Below are 23325 nucleotides of genomic sequence, written 5' to 3'. Positions count from 1 at the left end.
AATCATCAAAATTAAACGAAATAAACATTTGAAATATATGAGTTTGTATGTAATGTATGAATATAATATACAAGTTTCACTTTTTAAATGGAATTACTGAAATCAATCTACTTTTTCATGATATTCTAATTTTATGACCAGCACCTGTAATTTAAAGGTACTTATTACAAAGTCATGTGGATCTGCACAATATTTTTCTTTTATTGATGGTTAAGGAAAACTTGTGTTTGTTTCCCTGCAGAAACAGCCGAAGTGACTGAAAACAGGTCAACAATACTGATGTCCATGGAAGAGCCTGTCTGGGATTAAGAAGTCTGACAGTTTTCATGTATTTCATGTGTTTACATTTTGATTTGCTGAGTAAAGTATGTAGCTAAAAAGGGCTTTGTTTACGTTGAGTGAGTACCTGCATTTTCAGAATTGCATCTTAATAAATCTAGAAAACCACCCGAGTAAACTGATTTCTTTCTAATTCTGTATAAACTTTGAGAAGTGTGTCACCAAAACTGACAATTTCATGTTTTTTATGGTGTTATATGAAACACTAAAGTATGACATAATGATATTATAGTGTATCGTCTTTTTAGGAAATCTGTTTTGAATTAAATGCTGTCTCCAGAAAAGAGGCATAAATAATTAAACTAAAGTTAGAAAACATGAATATAATTTACAAGTCTGATTCATTGCACATTCCCATTTTAAAATATATTTAAATATATAAGAGGCTGATAGCTTAATTCTTGTGATTTTTAATCATGCTTTCAATTTTCTACATCTAAACTCATCCACACATGCATAATGTGTGAGTCATTTTATTTCAAATTAAGCCTTTTTTGGTTTTCTTTTTGCTACAAAAAGAATTTATTTATTTAACTTTTCTAAAACAGAATTTTCCACTTTCATATAAAAAGTATAAAGTTTATTGTACCACCTTTTTTTTAAATCATTGTAGCTTCAGCATTGGCCAGACTCACCGGATTCAGAGATTTAAACCCTCGCAAACAGCTGAAGATGGAGATGAATGTAAAACTTGAACGTTTTACCTAACTTGTTTATTTTTTTTTCCTCATAACTTCTTACACGGCAGCTCTCTTCCTGACACTGATACCTGAGCAGAGATGCAATTTGCCACCAGTCCTCTTGGGCAGTTTTTGAGTTCACTGCCTTGCTCAAGGGCATGCTCAGTGCATTGGCTGTGAGAGGGCGAAGTGTCACTTTAACCACCTACACTTTCCTATTTGCTCCAGAGACTCAAACTTTTCATTCAACCTTCTGGCTACGGACACTTGGATGAGCAACAGGGTCTATAGGGTCTTGCAAACATATATATTCTTAGAAGAATTACTCAGAAATACAGAGAGAACATTAAAGAGGCAGAAACAACAGTTAATCACAAAACAACCTGCAGCAAAACAGCAGAGGAACGGTTAAATTTACTTCCTTTATTTGCTTTAAAAATGGTTTTGTAGTGTTTGCCGCTTTGATCATTTCTAATATCATTTGTGTCGCTCTTCGTTGGAGTTGGAATATTTTCTTTTTGTTCTTACAAAAGTCCCCTGAGGTTTCCTCATCCCACCACACAGGTTTGAGTTGGTTTTCTACCCTCTCCCTCCTGGAGCCTTTTTTTTTTTTCCATTTGTGCAAATAAATTAAACTTTAATAGCTGCGATCCCATTAGGAATTTCTGGCGCTTGTTTGTAACCCCGCAAACACTCGAGCGCAGGTACAGAAAACAATTAAAGCTGCTTTTAAAGATGCTTTGGATAAAAGTGACGGCTAAATGGCTAAATATTAATAGAAAGTAAATAAAAGAGGAGCAAACCGGGAGGAGCTGATGCTTACAGGTACCTGACTGGAGAGGCTGAAGTTGGTGGCGGGACTGCGCTTCTTGCCGGCGGCGGTGCCCACGCTGCTGTTGGCGCTGCTGTTGGAGTTCTTCCGTTTCCTCCTCTTCGTGGTTGTCTGTCGGGCAGGCTCAGCTTTGGCGCGACCAGCAAAGAGAAACAGAGGCCATGCCAAGAACATAATGCATACAGACGGAGACAAGGTGTACGGGTGTGCGTGTGCGTTTTCGCAGAATGATCCCGTAAAAAAAAGACAAAAATAATTCATAATGTTTAAATACTGCAAATGCATGCAGAGAGAACACACACGCACAATCACACAGACATGTTAGACAGATAAGAGCTTCTATACAACAACGATGCATGCTTTGTTATCTTTAGAGGTGAAGCCACACAAGCGTTAACATCTCCCAAGACATGCAGTTGTAAGAAAGAAGCCATGTTGCATTTCCATAAATGCTCAACAATAAACCCTGATGTTCAATGTGATGCAAATGTGTTAATGTTCCTCAACACAACCAAAGTAGAGCTGCTCTGCAGAGGAAGGAAATACTGAATATACTTTTATGCTGTAGACATTATTACACTGTATTTTTTATTTAAAATCACTAAGCATGTGTGTTATAGTTTCATGTAAAACATACAACACGTTATTCATCAACAGGCAGCTGAGCATCCATAAGCGTGCACTTAAAAATGTATGTCCATCCAGTCCGGCGAGCACCAGAACGCTGCTTCCTTATTGGACTTTGGACGGTTTGGCAGCGCAAGAGAGAAGATACCTTTTTTGTGATTTGTGGGAAATATTTCCGTTTTGAAGTTCTGCGGGTGTCCAGCTGAAACCGGAGCCAAAATCAGTTTTTAATTTTAATGGATGATTTCTTAAACACATTAAGGCAGAAAGACATTAAAGGTGACAACAGAGAAGAGAAGAGAAATAACTGAACATTCATTTCTGTTTACAAACATTATAAAAAGGTGCAATTACAGGTTGAACTGGTATTAAAAAGATCATAAATACTAACAAGAGTTAAATACGGATTTCAGTGTTCAAAGTGTTTCACATGTTTTTACAAAAGAATCCATGTACATAATTTATGAATACAAGGTTTTGCAAATCCTGTCGACATTTGTTAGAAAACATTATTCCTTTTAATCTCAAGAGAGACCCTGCTAAGATCTTCAAACAGATGTCTGAAAATGAAATACATTTTCCGAGGTTCTTTCTAATCACACCAAGGGAGATGCTCTCGTGTTCCGCTGGAACAATCAGCAAATCATGATACAAACAAAACTCAAACTGTAAATCCAAGGCAAAACAATAAAAGGGATTTTTTTTTTTTATCAGAATCTCTTCTTGTTTGATTCCTGACTTTGACAGACGTGTGTTAAAAAAAATAAAAATAATAAAAGAGCAGGGCTATTGTCAGAGACAATCATTTCTGTTATCCCACCGGTTTCCTTCAATGCTGAGCCGGTGACGCACTAAAATCGCTTCCATTTCCACCAAAAGGACTTATCAGAGCATAAATACACCCGTGGCTTCCTTCCTGGCAAAAACCGAACCCGTTTCCAAGCTGGAGAAGAATTGCAGGAAAAGGGGAATAACAGACCACCAATAAGGAAAACCCCAATTTCAGCTAAACTGCAAAGATCAGGCATCGGTTGTGTCAAAATATAGATAAATGACAAGAAATAACTTTTTTATAACAGGTCAACTCTCTGAGGAGCCATATAAAACTAAAAAGCTGCTCATTACCTTAGATAAAGATAAAACACTAGCATCCATAAAAACCTCTATCAGCTATTCCTTGAGCACAAATAACGAACAAGGAGTCTTTTTATATTCATAAAATGCTCTTTTTCCCCCTCTAACTCTGTGTTGTTTTTTTTCCTCTTTGAAGAATGTCGTCGACGCTGGGGAGCCGCTGGCCAGGGGAGCTGGATCTACCAGTTTGATTATACCCGGCACTCTTAATTAAAGTTACACAGGTCTGAGTCAAAGGCTTTTTGACTGGTGTTGGTTTTTAAAGACATCTCGTCACGCCTTGCTAAGCATTGCTGTAATTTGCAGCCACTCCAATGTGTCCAAAAGAAAAAAAAAAAGCTCGGCTTACTCCCTCTCCGGCTTAAGACCGCACAGCCAATTTAAGCCTGGTACTTTTCAGAAACTACCCTACAAACATCAATCACCGACGGCTGAGAGGCCCACTAAGATTGGCAGGGTTGAGATTCAAGAGGCAAGTCTGAATTCTGATTATTTCATATACCTGTCAGGCAAACCATATTTCAGGGATTAGGATGTATAATGACAAATTTGGAAACATAAATGACGCAATAAAAGCAGACTCTGAAAGAAAAAATTTTATATTCTTTCACTGTGAGGGATGGGCTGGAATTAAAAGCTGTTTAAAGTTAAAAATAAGGTAAATCTTTCTGTTAAAGGCATTTATTCCGACAGTTTTTGATGTTCGTTAACAAAAATGAATATATTTGCTGAAAGAAAGTTTTCTCAGTCATACTCATTCGTGATGCTTCTGGATTTTCCTGACAAGCATTAAATAGTAAGTAGCTACCTGGTGGGGCCACCATTCTCTGCCATTTTTGGAATAGGCATGTCTTGAGACAGTCCCGGGGGCTGAGGTTGTAGGTCTTGTGCCTTGACATGAGCTCCTGCATCGGCTCCAGGATGACGCACAGCTGCAGAAGCAACAGAAAACGCTGTTAAAGAAGATTTTCTGATGAGAGAACTTTCACCGTTTCTTAAAACTAAAAAGGGCAGAGTTTGTTGCTCAATATACACTTGCATTCAGAGATTTACAAAGACACATCCTTGGCTTCAATTTAATTTTAATTTTGGACTTTGATTACAACCACTTTTTTTCCAGGGTGGAACAATTATACAGCATACAACTTAAATGGTTTTTGAATTAATTGTGGATTTTCTATGCTGAAAAACTGTACAGGCAGGCTCAAATATATACAAATGTTCACCAAAATCTTTTAATAAGTGGTGCTGAAGGTTCTAGAGAGTCTTTTAATTTGACAAGACCAAGGCCTATTAACGTCTTGTTGGTGATCATGACTAACTGCAGCTGGTAGTTTCTCTTTGACAGCATGAAAAGGATTTGACAGCACTTACTGGATTGACCAAACTCAAAGCAATGGAGAATTTTTTTTTTGTCCTGTTGTGGCATACCATATCGAGAAGATGGCTTTCAGGTGGGAATTCTAAAGAATACTAAGTGAAGATCCCAAAAGGAGAATTGTAGATTGAGACAAGTTAAAAAAATTTTAGATTCCAAAACTATCGGTTCAAACAATTATACGCAAGTACAAGATGTGTGCCATCATTTTACCAAGGTCAGGTTACCAAGGAAATTACTATGAATGTCAGGAACAACCTAGAAACCACCAAGACTTCAGCCCACCATGAACCAGAAACTGAAGTAACACCAGTGTTTCAGTCCAAGGTGAAGCCAGTTTTACATCCTCGTGAACTGATGGGGTGCCGACCAAGAATAAAGCTCCTGAGTTTAATAGACAAATGTCTTCTTAAGAGAAGTTTTATGGTCAAACAAGACAAAGATTGAGCTGTTTGGCCACAGTTAAGGAGAAGTATGCTCATAGAAGTCAAGGTAAAGATTTCAAACCTAAGAATGTTATATTAACTGTTGAGCAAGGTGGTGGTAGCATCATGCTGTGGTACTGGTGCGTTGCACAGAGTGAATGGAATAATGAAGCAGGAGGATGACCTTCGTCTTGAATCAACAGCTGGATGGTTGAAATATCGACACACACACCTGTTCCAGCAGGGCAATGATCCCAAACACACTTCAGAACTGCTTTCAGGTTGGATAAGGGAAGCTAACATTAAGCTTCTAAAATGATGTTCCCAAAACCCAATTAAAAATGTGTGGACTATGTTTAAAAACCCGCCAGAAGACGATCGTGTAGAGGTGCGGGGAGATGAGGGACATTTACCCAAATAAAAGTGAGGCATGTGGGTATATTTGAGGACATATTGTGATTTTGATCCTGCGTGGAATTTATGATTAAATCCATAAATTCAAACTTATTGTCATAACTGTAGGAGGTTGAACCCAGGATGCACGGAGATACGAGGAGATTGATAAAACTAAAACTTATTTACTTTTATAAGCTAAAACAAAACACAGGCGAGGCAGCAAAAGACTTACAAAAATACAAACCCGAGCCAACAATGCACTGCTGGGGGTGGAAACGCCAAGAGACTGAATATATAAGGCTGAGCTGAAAGGAGATCAGGAACAGGCAGTCCGACTAAAAGGCTGAACTGAGGAAGATTGAACAGTGGCTCAAAGGGACACAGAGAAACCCAAACTATGAAGACATGTGAGTAACTAACAGGAATCACAGTAAAACAAGAAACACCAGAGGAATGACATACAAAAACATAAAATACTGGCAAAATTAACCACAGAATACAGATCCTCACACTTCATCTAATTCTTGTTAAAATCAATAAAGTGTGTTTTGTTAAAGTCTGAAATCTATCATTCAAAGCCCCAAAATGAATATGAGTGTTTGTGACCTTCTGACAACACCTGTATGATCCACAACCTGACTTTTAAGTAATTATATAGAAAATAAATTCATGTTTTAAAAATGTACTGCAACAAAGTGCTTTAGATGAAAACTTAAGTACACAGAGAAAGATGAGCAAGAAGTTACATTTCATTATGAGCAACATTTTGTATAAAACAGTTTCTTTATGCAGATACACGTCTGTCTGGAACACAGAAAAGTCTCTGGTTCCAATGTTTTTCCCCAACAATGTTTTCCTCCTAATAAAACTTGAAGAAAACTAAATCTGAGAGGAACCAGGGGAGACCCTGTCATATTAAATACATCAGGATTAGCTTATCCACATAACATCTGGATGACATCACAGGCTGTTCGGGAGCAGATTGTTGGAGGAGAGGTATTGGCAGCCATGAGCTAGTCTTTAATAAACCAATCACAGAGCAGCGTTTTAATCACACTCCAAGTAAGATGCATAGTTCAATTGTCTGAATAAAACTATATGTTTTAGTTTTAGCCCTTACTATAATAAATTCCAATTGGTTAAATTGCATATATAAGATTGCATCGTCAGCTTTTCATTTATTTTGTGCAACAAACACACACATTGAAATAGAAAACAAGGAGAGGAGCAAAACAATCATTCGCTGGAATAGCCTTGAACAGCTTACATTTCTGTTCAGCTGCATATTGGGAAGTAGCTCCGAAATGTTNGGGAGGTTGTGGGTGGATGTGCTTAGAAAACGTCTGACTTCATCACTTCAAATCTGTATCCTATTAACAGTAAATGTTGGCTTCTTCCAGGATTGCAGAGTCTTTCCATTACAGTAACAACCTCCACAGGTGTTTAGGTTGCTCTGTGTCCCATTAAGTGGGACTTCTATAAAATGACTCAAATGGGTAAATTTGTCAAAAACATTTTTTTTCTCCCTAACTAACAGGGCTTATTATTTCGGGATGGATTTTCTTGTTGGTGTACCTAAACCAGTCTGACAAAATAAAACCGATATTCCTCTGGCACATGCAATTATTACATGTTTAATGTATAATAAATCTAATCTCAAACATCCGACTCCAGATCCATTTTAGATCCACTGTTTCTTTAAGTTTAAGATCAAAATTAGTCACTAACCTCTGAACACATGTATGCCATTCCTAATATTTTGCCTGCTTCTGACTATTTACATCATTTACAAATAACGTTTATTATTTAACAGCATTACAGTAAATTTTGGCTGAGTTCAGACACCAAAAAAGGCTTGATCAGAGTTAGAAAAAGTGTTTTTGGTTCAAACTATTTAATGACTATAATTGCTGAAGACTTTTTATTTGAAACACACACATTGTCTGTCTGTAAATCTGTTTTTTTTGTGTTTAGTTTTCATTTCCTCTTTTCAAACTGTTAGTCTGTTATTCTTTTTCTATTTTGGGACAGCCTACATAAAGGAGCGGTTCAGGATACATTTCACTGAGTTGTATTTGTATAAGTATACGTGATAAAGGATCTTAAATCTTGTAAAAATACAAGAACTGAAATTAGTTTTTTTCTGATACAATTTTTGATTTCTTTTCTAGCAATGAGGCTTTGGCCCTTCACATTATCAGCTGTGTTGGTGTTATAAATAAACATTTAATCAATCTATCCAACTGCTGTCAGAGTTTAAAACATCACTTCTTTCTCCAGTTTTCATTCCTGGAACCTCTGAAGGGTTTGGTTTCTTAATATGCACCTCATTTCTGAAACTGATTGTTGCACAATCTACCAAACCCTTTACATGGAGTATTAGAAATGTACACAACACAGTTTATAAATGTGGAGTGATTGACGTGGGCCTCACAAAGACTGTCTGGTTAAGTATGCAAATATACGGTGAAAACTGCTGCGGTGACAGGAGGCGTGAGTTTACTAAGTTGCTCAAGGGCACTCTCATAATCATTACTGAGAGAAAGGAGACTGTTAATCATGTGCTGCATGCTCAAATGATCTCATCTGACCTTCAGCTTCCCACCACTCCTACTTTTCCGATGTCAATTCTAATCAACGTGGTATTTTCATCTCGAGACTGTCTGTACGGCAGAAATCAAAAGAACTACAGAAAACCTTTAGAGGGGGACGCGTATCACGTAAAGTACACCTGCTACTGTTTGTGCAGCAGCTTCGGAGGCATTTTACAACTTGCTTGACAACATCGGGAATCCTAGCAGAAATGATGGATGCTCTCCAGGTTTAAAACAACCGTAGAGTCAGCTGCTTACGCCAAATTACCCTACATAAACACAGCAATGCATGCTGCTTTTCCCTCTGTTTTGATGCTACGCTGCTAGAGGTAAAGTGAACATCCCTGTGGCAGACTAATCCAGTGTTCTCCTCTGATAGTTCCCTCCTGACACAGTAATATCCCTCCCCAGCTCAGCCAACAAACTCTGGCTCTATGCCTGAAAACAAGGGCTATTTTCAGGCTGAATAGTAGGAAGCCGGCGGCTCCAATACATGGAAAGGCTTAAACACGACAAATGGAAAAGAAAGAGTGTGTGCGAGTGTGAGAGAAAGGCCAGTTGTAGCCCCTCAGCCAGGAAAGCGCCCATCTCTTTTGGAAGGGCTGATAAACACTGGGAAAGGCCTTTTCCAGAGACACATTATTGCCGGTTTAATGTGAGGAAAGGGTATATTTTACCTTGACAAGCTCTGATAAGAGCGGCAGAAAATATAATTTGCAAATTGTTGAAAAAAAGTAACCACACAGCAGTGATTTCAGACCAGAAGATCCAGACCTCCAGACAGAAATGATCACTGATGGTAAAAAGAGAAATTTTCAGTAGCATTCAAAACAGAATAAAAATTTAATTTAAAAGTTATAAGATACACAAGAATTTCTGTGAAATATTTCAGGCGGTAGTATGAGTCATGTTTGAACACAAACTTTCTCATTAACTGTGCGTCGTCAGGAACTGAAGCCAAAAAAGTTTTATTTCCTGACTGCTGACCATCACAATAAAGAAAATTCAAAGCCTGGAAATGTTTGATTAAATGCATATCGCCCACCAGAGGTTTAAACTAAGACCTCCTCCTCACTTTCAAGGCTTAATCTTGATGCTTCGTCTCTGAAATGCTTCAACCTTACACTCCAGCCCAAACTCTCCCATCTTCTTCTTCTTCTTCCCAGCTCTCCATTACATCTGCCAACCTCTCCACAACGCCCATCTTCCAATATCCATCCAAACTGCTGAACCTTTTTCCATGTCCCAAACCTTTTTAGACCAGCCTATCCCACAAAACTCTTTCCTTTATCAAAATTGTTGACGTGTTTTATACATTTTTTTATTTATTTGCCTGTTTTAATTGTTGTATTTCCTTTCTCTAACTTCACGTGTGTAGTATTTCTCTGTTTTTACGTAAGGTGTGTTTTGAAAGGCGCAGATAAATAAAATGTATTATTATTTATTATTATAAACCTTGAAAATAACATTGTGCAAAATTTTATGCATGAATTCTTGCACGATCTGATAGCAGTTAGAGTCCGTGTTGTGAGTGACTGCCAGTTACTTGCATGCCAAATTTTAGCTTCATATATGCACAATTGACCAATATGTAGCCATTTTTGTGTTGGCTAAGGTCAACTATCTGTGGCAGCCATCTTAAACCAGGTTGGCTATAAAATATTATCAGTTGTAGACCAAATGTTTACCTTCTAAGAGTTTCATTGAAATCAATCAAGTGGTTTATAAGACATATGGAGCTCGAAGTATTTGTTGCTCAGCTACGACCACACCAAATTTTAGCTCAGCATCTGTAAAACTGTTTTAAAAGGTCACATGGCTGTGGCGGCCATCTTGAACTGAACCACATTCAAAAGTTAGTCCATTGTAGATGTCAGTGTAATGATTACTTCCTGAAAGTTTCATTAAAATCAATCCAGCGGTGCAAGAGATATTCTGCTAAAGGTACAGACAGAGAGAAAAACATTATCGCTCCGCCTGAGAGAGGAAAAGAAAAACCTACAGAGCTGCTTTCTGTGCAGAAAATCTTTGTTGTAGAAAAACAAAAACCCACCAGCCCACTCCGTCGCTCAGTCTCAGTGTGTTTCTCTGCACTTGGTTATAAAAAGCAGTGAAGGGGACGTTCGCTGATTCGCGCCTCAACAGGGAGCGTTCATTAATGTTATGCTAATTTTCTGTATCCAATTAATTCTTTCCTCTCCCCGCCTCTCTCTTCTTCCCCTATTTGGAAATTGTAGCTGTCAGTCAACTGTGAGGTTGAAGAACACAAACAAAACCCTGTGAAATATTAACTAATGTATTCAATAAGCTTGTTTTTTAACAAATTATATTCTGCAATTATATAAATTTTGAAGTTCAGAAAGACACTGATGTACCTTAAAATAACACACTCTAGGTTTAGCTAATAAATAAGAGCTTTAAATTCATGCAAAAGAAAAAGTACCAAATAATTTCTGGAAATAAAAACCCTGAGCATTATTAAAACACCTGTGAATGCAACATTTTAAATAAAACATGACGGTTTCATTGCAGAGCATGTAATGCAGTCTGACAAGGACAACATTAAACATGACAAAGAATGAATATTCAACAAAATAAAAACAACGTTATGCTGTCTAGACATGGAAGCTAGTTAGGAATTATGAGCAGTTTGAGTTATTATTTCACTTTGATTATGAATACAATTAAAATAACCATTACAGTAACACTATAAAACAAAATAAATAAAAAGAAATCCTCAAGACAGAACTGCCCCACCAAAAAACAGTTTTAGTAAATGATTTCCCTCTTAAATACATTACAATCTTCACATAAAAGTCACTTATTATCACAATCCATAATTAACTTAGATTTTAAATCTTTTTTTAAAACCAAAAGCAGATTTCTGAGTTCTGTAGTTTGACTCCCAGAACTGAAACTATATTTCACACTCGTTCTAAATGGACAACTTTCAAAAATAAATGAGCCTCGTAAATTATAATGTCCTCCTCCTAATTTAAAGAAAAAGATTGAATCCATCCGAGAAGGCTGTCACGGTAAATGTTGAAAATCTGGAGCGTATGAAAATATTATTTGTAAGTTCATTAAAAGACGCCAGATTGTCTTTTTTTCTGATTGTGCATTTAAAACAACTGCTCCTCGGTGGGACGAGATCAGAAGTAGAACAAATGCAGAATGACAGTCGTAGACGTCGTCAGAGTCAGACACACACACACACACACACACACACATACACTCACACTATTTACCCTGAGGTAGTTGAGGGTGAAGTTGGTCAACCCCATGCGAGTGATGTTTTTGGACAGTTGTTCCAGCACCTGAGGGTCTTGTGCCTAAAAATCAGAAGTGGAGAAATAAAAACAAAAAAGAATTTATGAACCGTCACATAAATACTGCATAACTAATTATCTCCAACTAGTTAGGTTAATTAGCATTATATGGTGATGCACAGCACAATTAACACTTTCACGCCCGTCAACCATATTTGCTGCATTATTGCCAGGAGCTCAGATTTAATTAAAGGCTTAGTGCTCTTTGAAGGAATGCATATCGCCCGCCACCTTTCACGCCAGAGTTTTAGACAAAGGTGGTCTCATGTTGAGAGATGGTGGACATTATGCTCTAGAATCGGGCTGACTGCACAAGATAACCAGCTGTAGATTTCTCCCTGAAGTTTCCATAAAATCTGTTCAGTTGTTGACGAGACAGTTTGGTGACAGTCAGACAGATGGAAGGGCAAAAACATTATCACCCTTTTGCCAGTGGGCGATATTTATCTTTCTCTTTTACTTCACATTCCAGCCAATTTGTCCTCTAATCCATTACAGTATTCAAATTTCTAATCATTTAAATTAAATTATAATTATTTTTTAATCTCAACCTGTTTGCATGGTGCAGCTGAGGGAGGGTGTATCCAGTCTGGGCTGCAGAAAACTTTAAATAAATAATGACAAACAAAAATCTTAGGGGTTTTTGTTCATTTTATGGTTGTGAAACAGACATTAAGACATGGTATGTGGTCAATCTGCATGATGAACAAAAACAATTAAGCACTATTTAAATAATCACATAAAACAAAACAAATAACTGCATGTTTGTGTTTATGCTGTATGTGCTGCAGTCAGGGATACGTTTGTATCATAAAAAGCAAAAAAAAGAAAATAAACAAGCTGGCAATTATACACTAAGCTTGTTTTCAGCTCCACAAATAAGCATCACATCATAAAAAGCAGTAGGTATTGACAGACCAAAACACAGCCCAGACTGAGCAGAAGCAGCGAGCACATCGCATTCGCCGCCTCATGAAAAATGCATCATTCTATCTCCAGTCGCATCTCTGTGTGGAGAAAGTCAAGAGGGAAGCGGGGGAGTCCTTTTGTACCGTCAGCAGACCAGCGTGAGTGATGGGAGGATTGAACTAGTGTGCATTATTTGACAGCTGGTGTATCACAGTCTGAATTACTTCACTCATCAAGCAGAATTAGGATGAATGTGCCGTAAACAAATCTTTCTTGGCACTGCCGGTACGCTGGCGTAGCAACAATTTGTGCAGAAACTTGAGCGAAGTCTGAGACGCGTGGAGCGGGGAGGATGGAGCGAGAGGCTCGAAAAACAAACTTTCTTCCTGAATTTAGTACGCAGGTCGAGGTTTAAATATGAGGTTTAACAACATTCATCAAATCCAGAATATTTCTCAGAGAGAGAGAAAGCCGTGGCACAAACTAATCTGCTTACACAAAGTTAAAGTACTTCTGTTATAGTATATTTACTGGCTGTTTGGGAGAGAAATGCTGCATTTTTAAATGTACAGCTTCAAGATACAGCTTATAGGTTAGATTAACCAGAACTTTAAATTATATACTACATTTTCAACATTTTAAAGTTACAGAAGCTGAAATAATAGATTTTTTACATTTACAAACTAACTTCACAGTTTTCACCCACAGTTCAGCTATTAAACATATTTAGACAGTTTTTTGTTTCTACATTATTTATACTCATTTCACGTTTTGTGTCACCTCTAATTGTAATGTTTTTGCACGTTTACAATCAGTTTTTAATTATATTTTGTGCAGTTTTAAATCGTTATTTTCACATTTTGATTCATATTTTTGCACAATTGTATTCATTTTTAGGTCAATTTAGCCTCAAATGTTCAAATATTGCATTTCAGAAGACTTCTGAATGACTTTTATTTCCATTTAGTGCAAAATCTTAACTTCATAACTATTCACGTAATATAAGATGAACATTTTATATTTGTTTGTTAGTTTCACAGGTGGATCATTTATAGCAAATGTAACTAATTACAGTAAATACATTTATCAGTACTCACAAATATGTAACAATAAAATTTACAGAGCATTTCAAAATGTACCTTTTTTTAGTCCAAGTTGTTCCTTGTACATCTAATCTTTTTGTAAATTTATTTCTTACATGATAGCAAGAAACTTCTGCTTTTAACTAACTGATTGATAATAAAAACAGTAAGAAAATATATATCATCAAAACACTGTATACATTATTTAGTAGGTGTAGTACTTATAGGAAAGTCTGCTTTCAGACACTTTCTGTAATCAGTCCTGTAAGTATCACGCTGTGAAAGGGACAAATAACATCTTCAGGTAGTTTTGTTTCTTCAGGGTCAGCATTCATTTATAAAAATGCTGTAGTTGAGCAAAATATTTGTCTTGTTTGGGGAAAAGTTTTAATAAATCTGTAGTTTGAATGAATTAAAAGTACAAAAAAAGGATGTTTCTAAAACCAGTGATGAAAAAACAAAATAAAACCCTGTTTTTGCACAATAATTAAAGCATATACCTATTTTATTACTTGAACACAATAACAGTTATGAAAATATAACTTTAAATGGATTAGCAGAGGTGCAAATTTAGGTCCAATCTATTTTCAGGATAAATTATAAGCGGTAACATTTAAAAAAACAGAAAACAAACAGGATTTTTGTAACTGGAGGATGACTTTCTGAGGTCAGCATCTAGTGGCAGCTGCAGGAACTGCAGGCTTTTAAACAAATCACAGATGACCATTTAGGTTTAAAAGCAAATTGTGATGAAATCTTTATATTTTGACCTTTAAACGTTAAATAAATAATAAACTCTAAGCTCCACATGAGGTCTAGTTTAAAGAATGAAAATAAAAAAGGCGCAGCAGCATAAAAAGTAGGCCTTTCATTTGTACCAGAATCTGCAGCTTCAACTTTCCTGTTCTGACTCCCATGTGTCCATATCTGCTTTCATTAGCCCGGGCAGCGATCAAAAGACTGAACTTACACTCAAACACAAATCACCGAAGATCTGGCCGGGACCCACAATACCCCACAATCTCCCACTCTCCAGGAATTAACGGGAATGCCCAGAGGGGCCAATTTATCGCTGAGTGAAATTCATATGAAGATTCGGCCAAAACGCAAGACTGGCTTTTCTACCTTTAGAACCAAGATGGTGACTAGAAGACAAAAAGAAAAATTAATTTATCTTTACCTTGAAAACACTTTGTGTAAATCAACTGTATGGATTGTTGCGGATGAAAACAAAAACATGAATCAATGACTTTATTTTAATGACTTAATAACATTAATTGGCGCTTTTAGACTCTGTAATGGTAGATTTTGTATACAGGATAAAAGTGAAATTAACTGATACGTCTCTTAACTGCTGAAATTATTAAACTGTTTGAAAATTTCCCAAAAATGCTACAAATTACATTTTTTCTTTGAATTTGAGGAGACAGCTGAAGGAAGGAGTTTTAGTTGTAAGCTCCTGTGAAACTTGGTGAAATAATTTCTATGACCCTAAACGTTAATTTAGCTTTTTTAGCTTTTAGCTGATGTTTTGCTAATTTTAGATTCTTTTGTTCTGATCTGGCATTTTCACAGAAACTGACGTTTCTTTGGCAGGATTTCTTATATTATAATCTGCAAATGACAAACACAAAAAATTTGCAGGATTTTACTTCTTTCTTATGATTCAGTTACAACTTTCTCAGAAACCCACTGACATCAGCTTTGTTTAAATTTATTTATAGGATTCAAACTAAAATAAGCAAACACTTTTTGAAAACAAAGAATTTCCATTCTAGCATTTAATAATTTAATTCTCAGTAAAATGCCAGGTTTACTTTAAAATCACAACTTTTTTATTGTAAATAAGAACAGTGAATCATTATTTTTGATGCTGTCTGTGGTAAAATCTAGCAATGCACATGTACATAATAAAAATAAAAGATTTTTAAAACATAAATAATAATTATTATTAAAAATAATTAATATAATATACAATATTGGTTTCATAATACAAAGATAGAGACAGCTACAGTTTAATTAACACTAGATTTATTATTATTTATTATAAAGTCCCTTTTTTCACCTATAATGAGAAAAACCAAGGTGGTTCATATTTAATTAAAACTGATTTTATTTTCTTTTTAAGCACACAAGATGATACTTGAGAAAATTAATACAATGACCTTTGAAATCTCTTTGTGTATTAAACCTTGAACTGCTGCAAACTTTACATTAATCTAAGCAGATTCTAACCAGACCTGTGCCACGTTAAGAGTTCTCATAACGAGGATTTCGATCAAAACTCTGACATAAAAGTGACCTTGGTGCTGATTCGTAAATGAGACGAACATGAAAAAAGGTCTTTGTGTTGTTGTAAGAAAGGTGAAAAGCTGAAAGGTGCTTTGCAACCAATGAAAGTGGGTTACATTTGGTGGAAATAAGATTCTTCATTTCATCTTTTTACTACATTTTAAGGCCTTGTCAATAAGGACAAGGCTAATTTTTTTAATTGTCTTCTCTAAAAATATCCAAGTAAACACAACACTTGTTTCGAGAATTGTTTTCAGCCACACAGATGGCTCAAAATGCTGCAGTAACTATGCCTGGTCTGTATGTGGCGTTGTAACGCTGCCACAAAAACAGGAAACAAGGCGTGGAGCGTAGACTGTTTCTATTATATTCTACAGTCCGGTTCGAACTGTCAGAAGAAAAAGACGAGGATGACAAATAGAAAAGTCAATCTTTGTTGTGGACTGACAACAAAGTGGAACTTCTAGTTTGTGTCACAATAAACTACAAGACCACAGACATTCAGGTTAACGTTCACAAAGCAATCCCTGAATGCATCACAGCAGGAAGCGCGGATGCTCCTGACGCCCAACGATGTGGGCTGTCTGTCGGGCGTCAGTGATGTCACTCACGTGCATGGCGAGGATGCTGCGAGGGATGAGCTCTCTGTACTGCCGGATGGTAAAGTGCCACGTCTTGATCCTCATCAGATCGTCGAAGGCAAACTCCAGGATCAAACGACCCTCTGTGCAAACCTGGACAGAGATTAAATATTTAATGTTACTTCATATTTCTCTGCAGCCTGATATCTCTTTCAGAAACCCCTAATCAGCTGGCAGGGAGCTGTCGGCTAATTTAAACACAGAAGATAATAGATAAATAAATCAGTGTTTGTTGCTCAGACATAATTTTTGATAAAAATGCTGGAAGTGTTTTGTCTCATTTCTGAAATTTGTTCAAGGACTTCGTAGCATGAAGCAAGCTATTATGCTCCCAATATTTACTCTGTCCTTGGGCCTCTAAAATGCGAAAATAAATGTAATGTGGAGAGGGGTGTGTTTACGCCAGAGACAAAAGAACTTCAGGTCAGAGAGAGCTGCCAATTAGGAGGAGACGGAGAGAGGCAGAGTGGGGGAAACAGAGAAGGAAAAAAAACAAAAAAAAAAAGCATTTTTTTCGCCCCTTTAGCTGAATCCAGCGCTTGCTGGGGCTCTTATGCTTCTCCCGTATTTTGTTGCTGTGACAACCAGGCAAAGAGACAGGAGAGAGAGAGAGAAATGGTGAGACAGACAGAGAGAAGGGGGGGAAAAAAAATCAGCTGATTAGTTGGCATGGCAACAGCAAAGATGTAATCCCACCAGACACACTCTAATCAATGCCCCCAGCGCAGATGGTCTCCTGAGGATCAACAAGAAAAAGGGCTAGCGGCCATACTGCACCCTCACCCCACCTCCTCTTCATCCCACCACCACAAACCTCCTCCTCCTCCTCACCCCCACCCTTCTAACCGCCCCCCGCCCCAAATTCCCAGCCAGCTATCTCTGCAGCTCACGTGCCAACACACTCACTTATAAAAAAATAAAAAATAAAAGATGCTCAACTGGTCAAAAAACTCTTAAATGCAAAAACCACCTCTCAGCTGTCTTGAGCAGAAACACGGAAACAGTTTGGCATTTCTACTTTTCGTGCTTCCTGAGAAAAAAAAACAACAAATGGAGAAAAGTTTCCTTCTGCAAACATTTCATATACGATCAAAACGGAACCTGGGGGAAAAACGTCAACGTATCAATAACGTGTGCAACACACAAAAAGCTAAAAATGACCAAAAAACCAAATTAAAAGCCTAGCATTCCTTGAAGGAATGCATATCACCCACTGCCTTTCATGCCAGGGTTTTGGACATACTCCCAAATTCAATTTAGCTCAATATCTGTAAAATTCACAGAACCGCTTAGGTAGACTCACTGTGGCGGCCATTTTGAATAAAGTATGTATTCATCAACTGATTACTTTCTGCAAGTTTCAATAAACCTGTTTAGTTGTTTATGAGATATTTTGCTAACAGTCATGGTTGATGCCGAACAGTACAGCCAGTTTTCAGCAAACACAATGAACAACGTGTAGAGCTCAGAGTGTGTCTGGGATCAGTCTCAGCCAATTCCAGACCAGATTTTAGCTCAATTAACTGAATTTTAGCCTTTTTTTTTGTTTGTTTGCTAAGGTTGCTTAGCTCTGGTGGCCATCTTGAATGGGGTTGACTCCAAGATAAGTTAATAAATTGAACATGTACATCTAGTGATTACTTTCTGAGAGTTTTTATTAAAATTCGCCAAATGACTCATGAGATATTTTGCGAACATGACACAAAAACAAACATGCACATGCACACACAGACAAATACATTATCGCTCCCCCTTTACCAGCGGGTGATAAACGTTAATGATAAGCATTTTTGTAAGGAGTAACACTAGTTCTTATGCAGTGGTTTCATATGCAAACACCATCAGATATATGTGGTCTCTGTTGAGGATGATTGTCGGTTAGATTTGAGCAAATGTTGGCAGAAAAGGAAAACTAGCTAAATGCTTTTTTAGCAGAAAAAAGAAGAATATTTACAAATCTAGTGAATGATTCATTATCAGAAAACTAAATCAGTTTTTAGACCTCTTAACAAGTTGACTCTTTGAATACTGGACATGATTTTACTACTTTTAGAGCCTTAAAACTGCAGAATTTCACATTATTTTGGAGCGAAATACACTTAGAAATAAAAGAATAATGGCACGAATTTGCATTTGAATTTTCAATAGAAATATAATTAGTCTTTAATATTTGAATAATTAAAAGAAAAGACATTTAAAACTTCAACTTTCCGTTTTTTTCTCCTTTGAACTGAGTTGTAGCCTTGTAATTATGAAGTGGATTATTTTTCTGGCCCCTGGCAAGTGACTCATATTAATACCCAAAATATAATGGCATGCATAAAAATAATTCCATTTATCATTCCTGTATGTGTTTTTGTAGCCGTATTATTTACCCACAAGCAGTGAAATAAGTTGAATTGTATTTACCAGTGAGTCAGTGTCTTATGATGCTTTCCAGGTCTATTGCCTACAGTGAAACAACAATGCACTATTGATTCCCTCTTCCATTGCGCCAACTGTGTCCTTAGCATCGCTTCCAGTATTGCTCCTATTTCTCTCTGCAACCTTTCTTCTTCTCTGTAACTGATAAAGAAAACCACCTAAATCACAACCAGACTTTAAAAAAAAAAAAATCACTCTAATTGCCAAGTACAATAAATGTGCAGGAATTTGTCTTCACGGGACTGGTGAGGAGACAAAAATGCCACCAAGGCTGCCATTTTTTCCACAGAGAAGATTCAATCATACCAGCTAGTTTTTCCTTCACAGCGAAAGTCAGTTGGTTAAATCAATTTTTTTTTTCCTCACAATGGCTGTGACCATTATTTTGAGCTAAATAGTGTTCTCTTATGAGAACTAAAAGGAAGAAAATCCCGATGAATTAAAAAATGTTCCATTAAACGGTACAGCCCCTCACAGAGAGCCCCCATTGATTTAAGAGCAGGGTCATAAATCTTCCACACAACGGGGCTGAGATCTCGGGCTCTAAAGAACAAGAAAGAATAACAGTGTCCTGCTGCTGAGACACCATTCGATACTGTATCTCAACCTGACAATCAATTAACAGGAGAGCCGAAGGTCGTTAAATTGACTATTATCAACTTCTAGCTCTATTTCTGGTAAATATGAATCAAATCAGAGTCAACTAAATATTCTCAGTTAAAGCAACAAACTGACTCATAACACTGGAGCTCAGCAGGTCTGTACGTATCTAAAAATGTACGACTTTACATATATGTTGGGTTTGTTTTCAAGTTACTAAATAAACACTTGTTGCTTCTCTGGCTTTATCACTTTCCTGCTTTTGTAAATTATATATTTTGAAACCGTATAGCCCAGATGACTGATTAAATAATAATAATACTAAAAAAATGAATATAACTTGTAGCCTTAAAAATATCAACATGAATGTTGCACCAGACTTTACAGAGAGCTCAAATAATCTTAACCAAAGGTGAAAGAGCGATAATGTTTGTGCCCGTGTCTGCGTGTCTACCACTGATCAACTTTTGGAATCAACCTCATTCAAGATGGCCGCCACAGCTAATAAACCTTAGCCAATACGAAAAAAGGCTTTGAGATCACAAACGGCGTTTAGAAAGTTTGACTAAAATGGCGACCTCAGTTCAAAACTCTGACATAATCTGATACGCATTCCTTGAAGGAACGCTCTGGTGGGGGTGGTTCAGTGATTAAAGCTGTGGCTTCACAGCAAAAAGGTCACAGGTTCGCCTCCTGGCCTTTCTGCGTGGAGTTTACATTTTCTCCCCATGAATGCGTTGGTTTTCTCTGGGTATTCCAGTTTCTTCCCACTGCATGTTGTCCCTAGGCGTGAGAGTGTGAATGGTTGTCTGTCTCATTTGTCTCTATGTGTCCCTGTGACGGACTTGCGACCTGTCCAGTGTGTCACCCGCCTCTCACACAGAACTACTGGAGATGGACAGCAGCTCCACGCAATCCAGAATAGGAAAAACGGGCAAAGAAAGTGGATGGATTTATAGGATGTGCCCGTGTACTGCAGAGAAACAATGTGTTTCTTAATATTTGAAAAAATGCAGAAAAGATACACACAGTGCACTGCTTTTAGTTCTCTAGTTCATTTTAAAAAGTGCCAGGTAATCAATATGAACTTTTAACATGAATACACTTTAGTAAATAATGACAAAAGAACAGCAAAAACATGAATGATATCAGAATCTGTTTTTTCTCCAATGAATAAAAAATAAATAAAAAAATCCACTTATGGAATTAAATTCACTTGAGCCGAGATCACTGTGTCACAAATTCGCCTTTTGCTCTATGCTTGCCTCGCAGCATGCAGAAACCCCAGCTGGGCGCCGGTAACAAGAACCGAGGCCGCGGCGCTCAACACACGAGGCCTGCTGGGTACTGAATGGAGGTGTTGGGATACTGCAGGTGGCTGGTAGGGTGGGAGATTTTGCTCAAATTGGCACCCTGTGTCACCTTGTCAACACCTCTCAGCCGTGTGAGGCCTGCACTGAGAGATCACCTACTCCTCAGTAGCTCCGCCCATTCGTTAGACTGTAACACTCTGAATTCAGAGGAAGAAGGAGCTCGAAAAAGTTTAGGTTCAAATTTTCACCATTAAAATTCTACATATTTATCATATAGAACCTTATCAAAGCAGCAGGAATAATTATATTTATGACCACAGCTCTTATATATCAGAGTTCTGGGGCCGTTCACAGAAATTAATATCTTGGGTACACTCTCACTGAAATGTTGGCATATTAATTCTTTCTTTTTTTACACTAAACAATGCAGAAAATGATATTTGGCTTTATTCAGAACTGGGCTCTAACAGCTGAGGACAATGGCACAAACCTTATCTTTACAACAAGAAAAGGTCACATAAAATGTCCTTGACTGTAACATGCTAGAAGTTTACCGTATTCAATAAAACTACGCCCTCATAGACACAAACCGTCTTTTTTTCCCCTCATTTTGAAATTCAACATTCAAAACTAAACCCTGTTCTGTTCACAAGTTCATTATTTAACTACAGGCCTAACATTCCTTGAAGGAATGCATATCACCCGCCGCCTTTTATGCCAGAGTTTTAAACGAAGAGTATTTTATGGTGAAAAAGGTTGGAGTTATAGGTGTTTTACTTAAACCTTGTAAATGACATTATGCACAGTCTCATGCGATATTATGAGATCTTGTTTCAGTATGTTTAAGAGCTCAGAGTACGTGTTGTGGATGACTCTCAGCTACTACCACACCAATATCTGGTTGAGTCGAAGCCATTTTTGTGTCTTGTATGTTTGCTTGGCTCCCATGGCCATCTTGAATGGGGTTGACTCCAAAAGTTAATCAGTTGTAGAGTAACGGTTAAAACATGAATCACCTTTCATGTTGGGCAGTGGACGAAAACAACAACTTTTTTAGGTTTTAAAACATCCAGGTGTGAGAAACAAGTAGTGATACTGATCATGACATCAACTTATAACCAGGACAGGACAGCTTACATTTTGTTCTCATGGTACAGTTTAAATATGTCTTCCAGAGGAACAATAAAGTGAAACTGTTTCTGATATATTAATGCAGCAAAATCTAAAAAAAAAAAAAGATCAACCACGTTTCTACACCTTCTGAAATGTAAAAGCAAAATATATATAGCTGAATAAAACTAAGCTTATGCCTGAGTAAGCAAAGTGTACTTTGTTTTTAAAGATAAGTCTGATTAACTGGGTTGTTTGTTTAGTTTTGTGTAAATTCATTTGACAAGAACAGCACAAAAAATAATGCTGCATGTCAGAAAAGTGCCACCAATGCTTTGTACAGAAGTCTAGCCAAAGGCTAATTTGCAAACCCAGCTCTTGGTTAGGCTTTTCAAACTAAAGTCAACGATAAACTTAACCATTCCACAAACACACGTGTTAAATTGATACACAAACGGACTCTTGTAAAGGAATAAAACATTGCCCCATCACAGCTGTTCACAGATTTGTTCATGTTTCAGCCACTTGTTCCCCTGAGAGTCAAAAAATCCAACATTAGGTAACAGTTTTATTGTTGTTGGTAAATTGTTCCAAATCTGAGGAGCTCTAAATGAAAAGGAAGATTGTCTAAATGATGTTTTGTACTTTGCTGGTTTATAGCCTCCATTAACTGCTTCCCTTGTTGGAGCTCCTGTAGTGCTGGACTTTACAGTATTTTACTTTTACAGGTATTAAACTGTTTAATACTTGTTGGATTCCAAGAGGCACACCAATGGCCTGGAGGACAAACCATTAACCCATATGTCCCGAGTTTGAGCTGCCAGTTGCATTTATCGCACGTCATTCACCGTTTCTTTCTGTGCTCATTTTCTGTTTGCAGTAAAACGTTTTAAATGCACTAAGAAAAGAGAAAACAAACAAAAAAAAAACTAATTTGTTGCTTCTACCTGAGCTCGTTTCTTAAATACATCAATAAAATTTGTGATTATGATTTGAACTGATTAGGAAAACGACTAAGAAATACAGCACAACTTTTTTTTTTTTTTTTTAAATAATAATATGGCAGGAATTAGAGTTTGTGAAAGACGAACAGGCAGGAACAGAAAGAGACAGGCAGGAAGAAAAAGAAGCAGAGCAAGAGCTAGAGTTGGGAGCTGGGGATGATTTCTCTGGGGATGAAGGATGCTGGTGTGTGTGTGTGTCTGTGTGTGTGCGTCTCG

General features: G+C 37.1%; 1 protein-coding gene across 4 annotated transcripts in view; it reads right to left on the bottom strand.

Moving 5' to 3' along the window:
• Window positions 1-23325, bottom strand: part of ldb2a (LIM domain binding 2a) — a 93098-nt gene that overhangs the window by 9694 nt on the left and 60079 nt on the right. Inside the window, exons 4-8 of one of the 4 annotated variants that reach the window (XM_017417535.3) lie at window positions 16629-16751; window positions 11654-11737; window positions 4421-4544; window positions 2627-2680; window positions 1843-1979 (exon numbers count right to left, since the gene is read on the bottom strand). In XM_017417535.3, coding sequence (XP_017273024.1) covers window positions 1843-1979; window positions 2627-2680; window positions 4421-4544; window positions 11654-11737; window positions 16629-16751 — 522 coding nt within the window. Of the gene's footprint in view, window positions 1-1842; window positions 1992-2626; window positions 2681-4420; window positions 4545-11653; window positions 11738-16628; window positions 16752-23325 lie in introns of all 4 variants that reach the window. The other 3 variants (XM_017417533.3, XM_037977395.1, XM_017417536.3) reach the window with 3 other exon arrangements.

The sequence above is a fragment of the Kryptolebias marmoratus genome, linkage group LG9 (assembly GCF_001649575.2).
Source record: "Kryptolebias marmoratus isolate JLee-2015 linkage group LG9, ASM164957v2, whole genome shotgun sequence".
Taxonomy (NCBI): domain Eukaryota; kingdom Metazoa; phylum Chordata; class Actinopteri; order Cyprinodontiformes; family Rivulidae; genus Kryptolebias; species Kryptolebias marmoratus.
The sequence above is the reverse complement of the archived record's forward strand: the minus strand, read 5'-3'. Positions and strand labels throughout refer to the sequence as shown.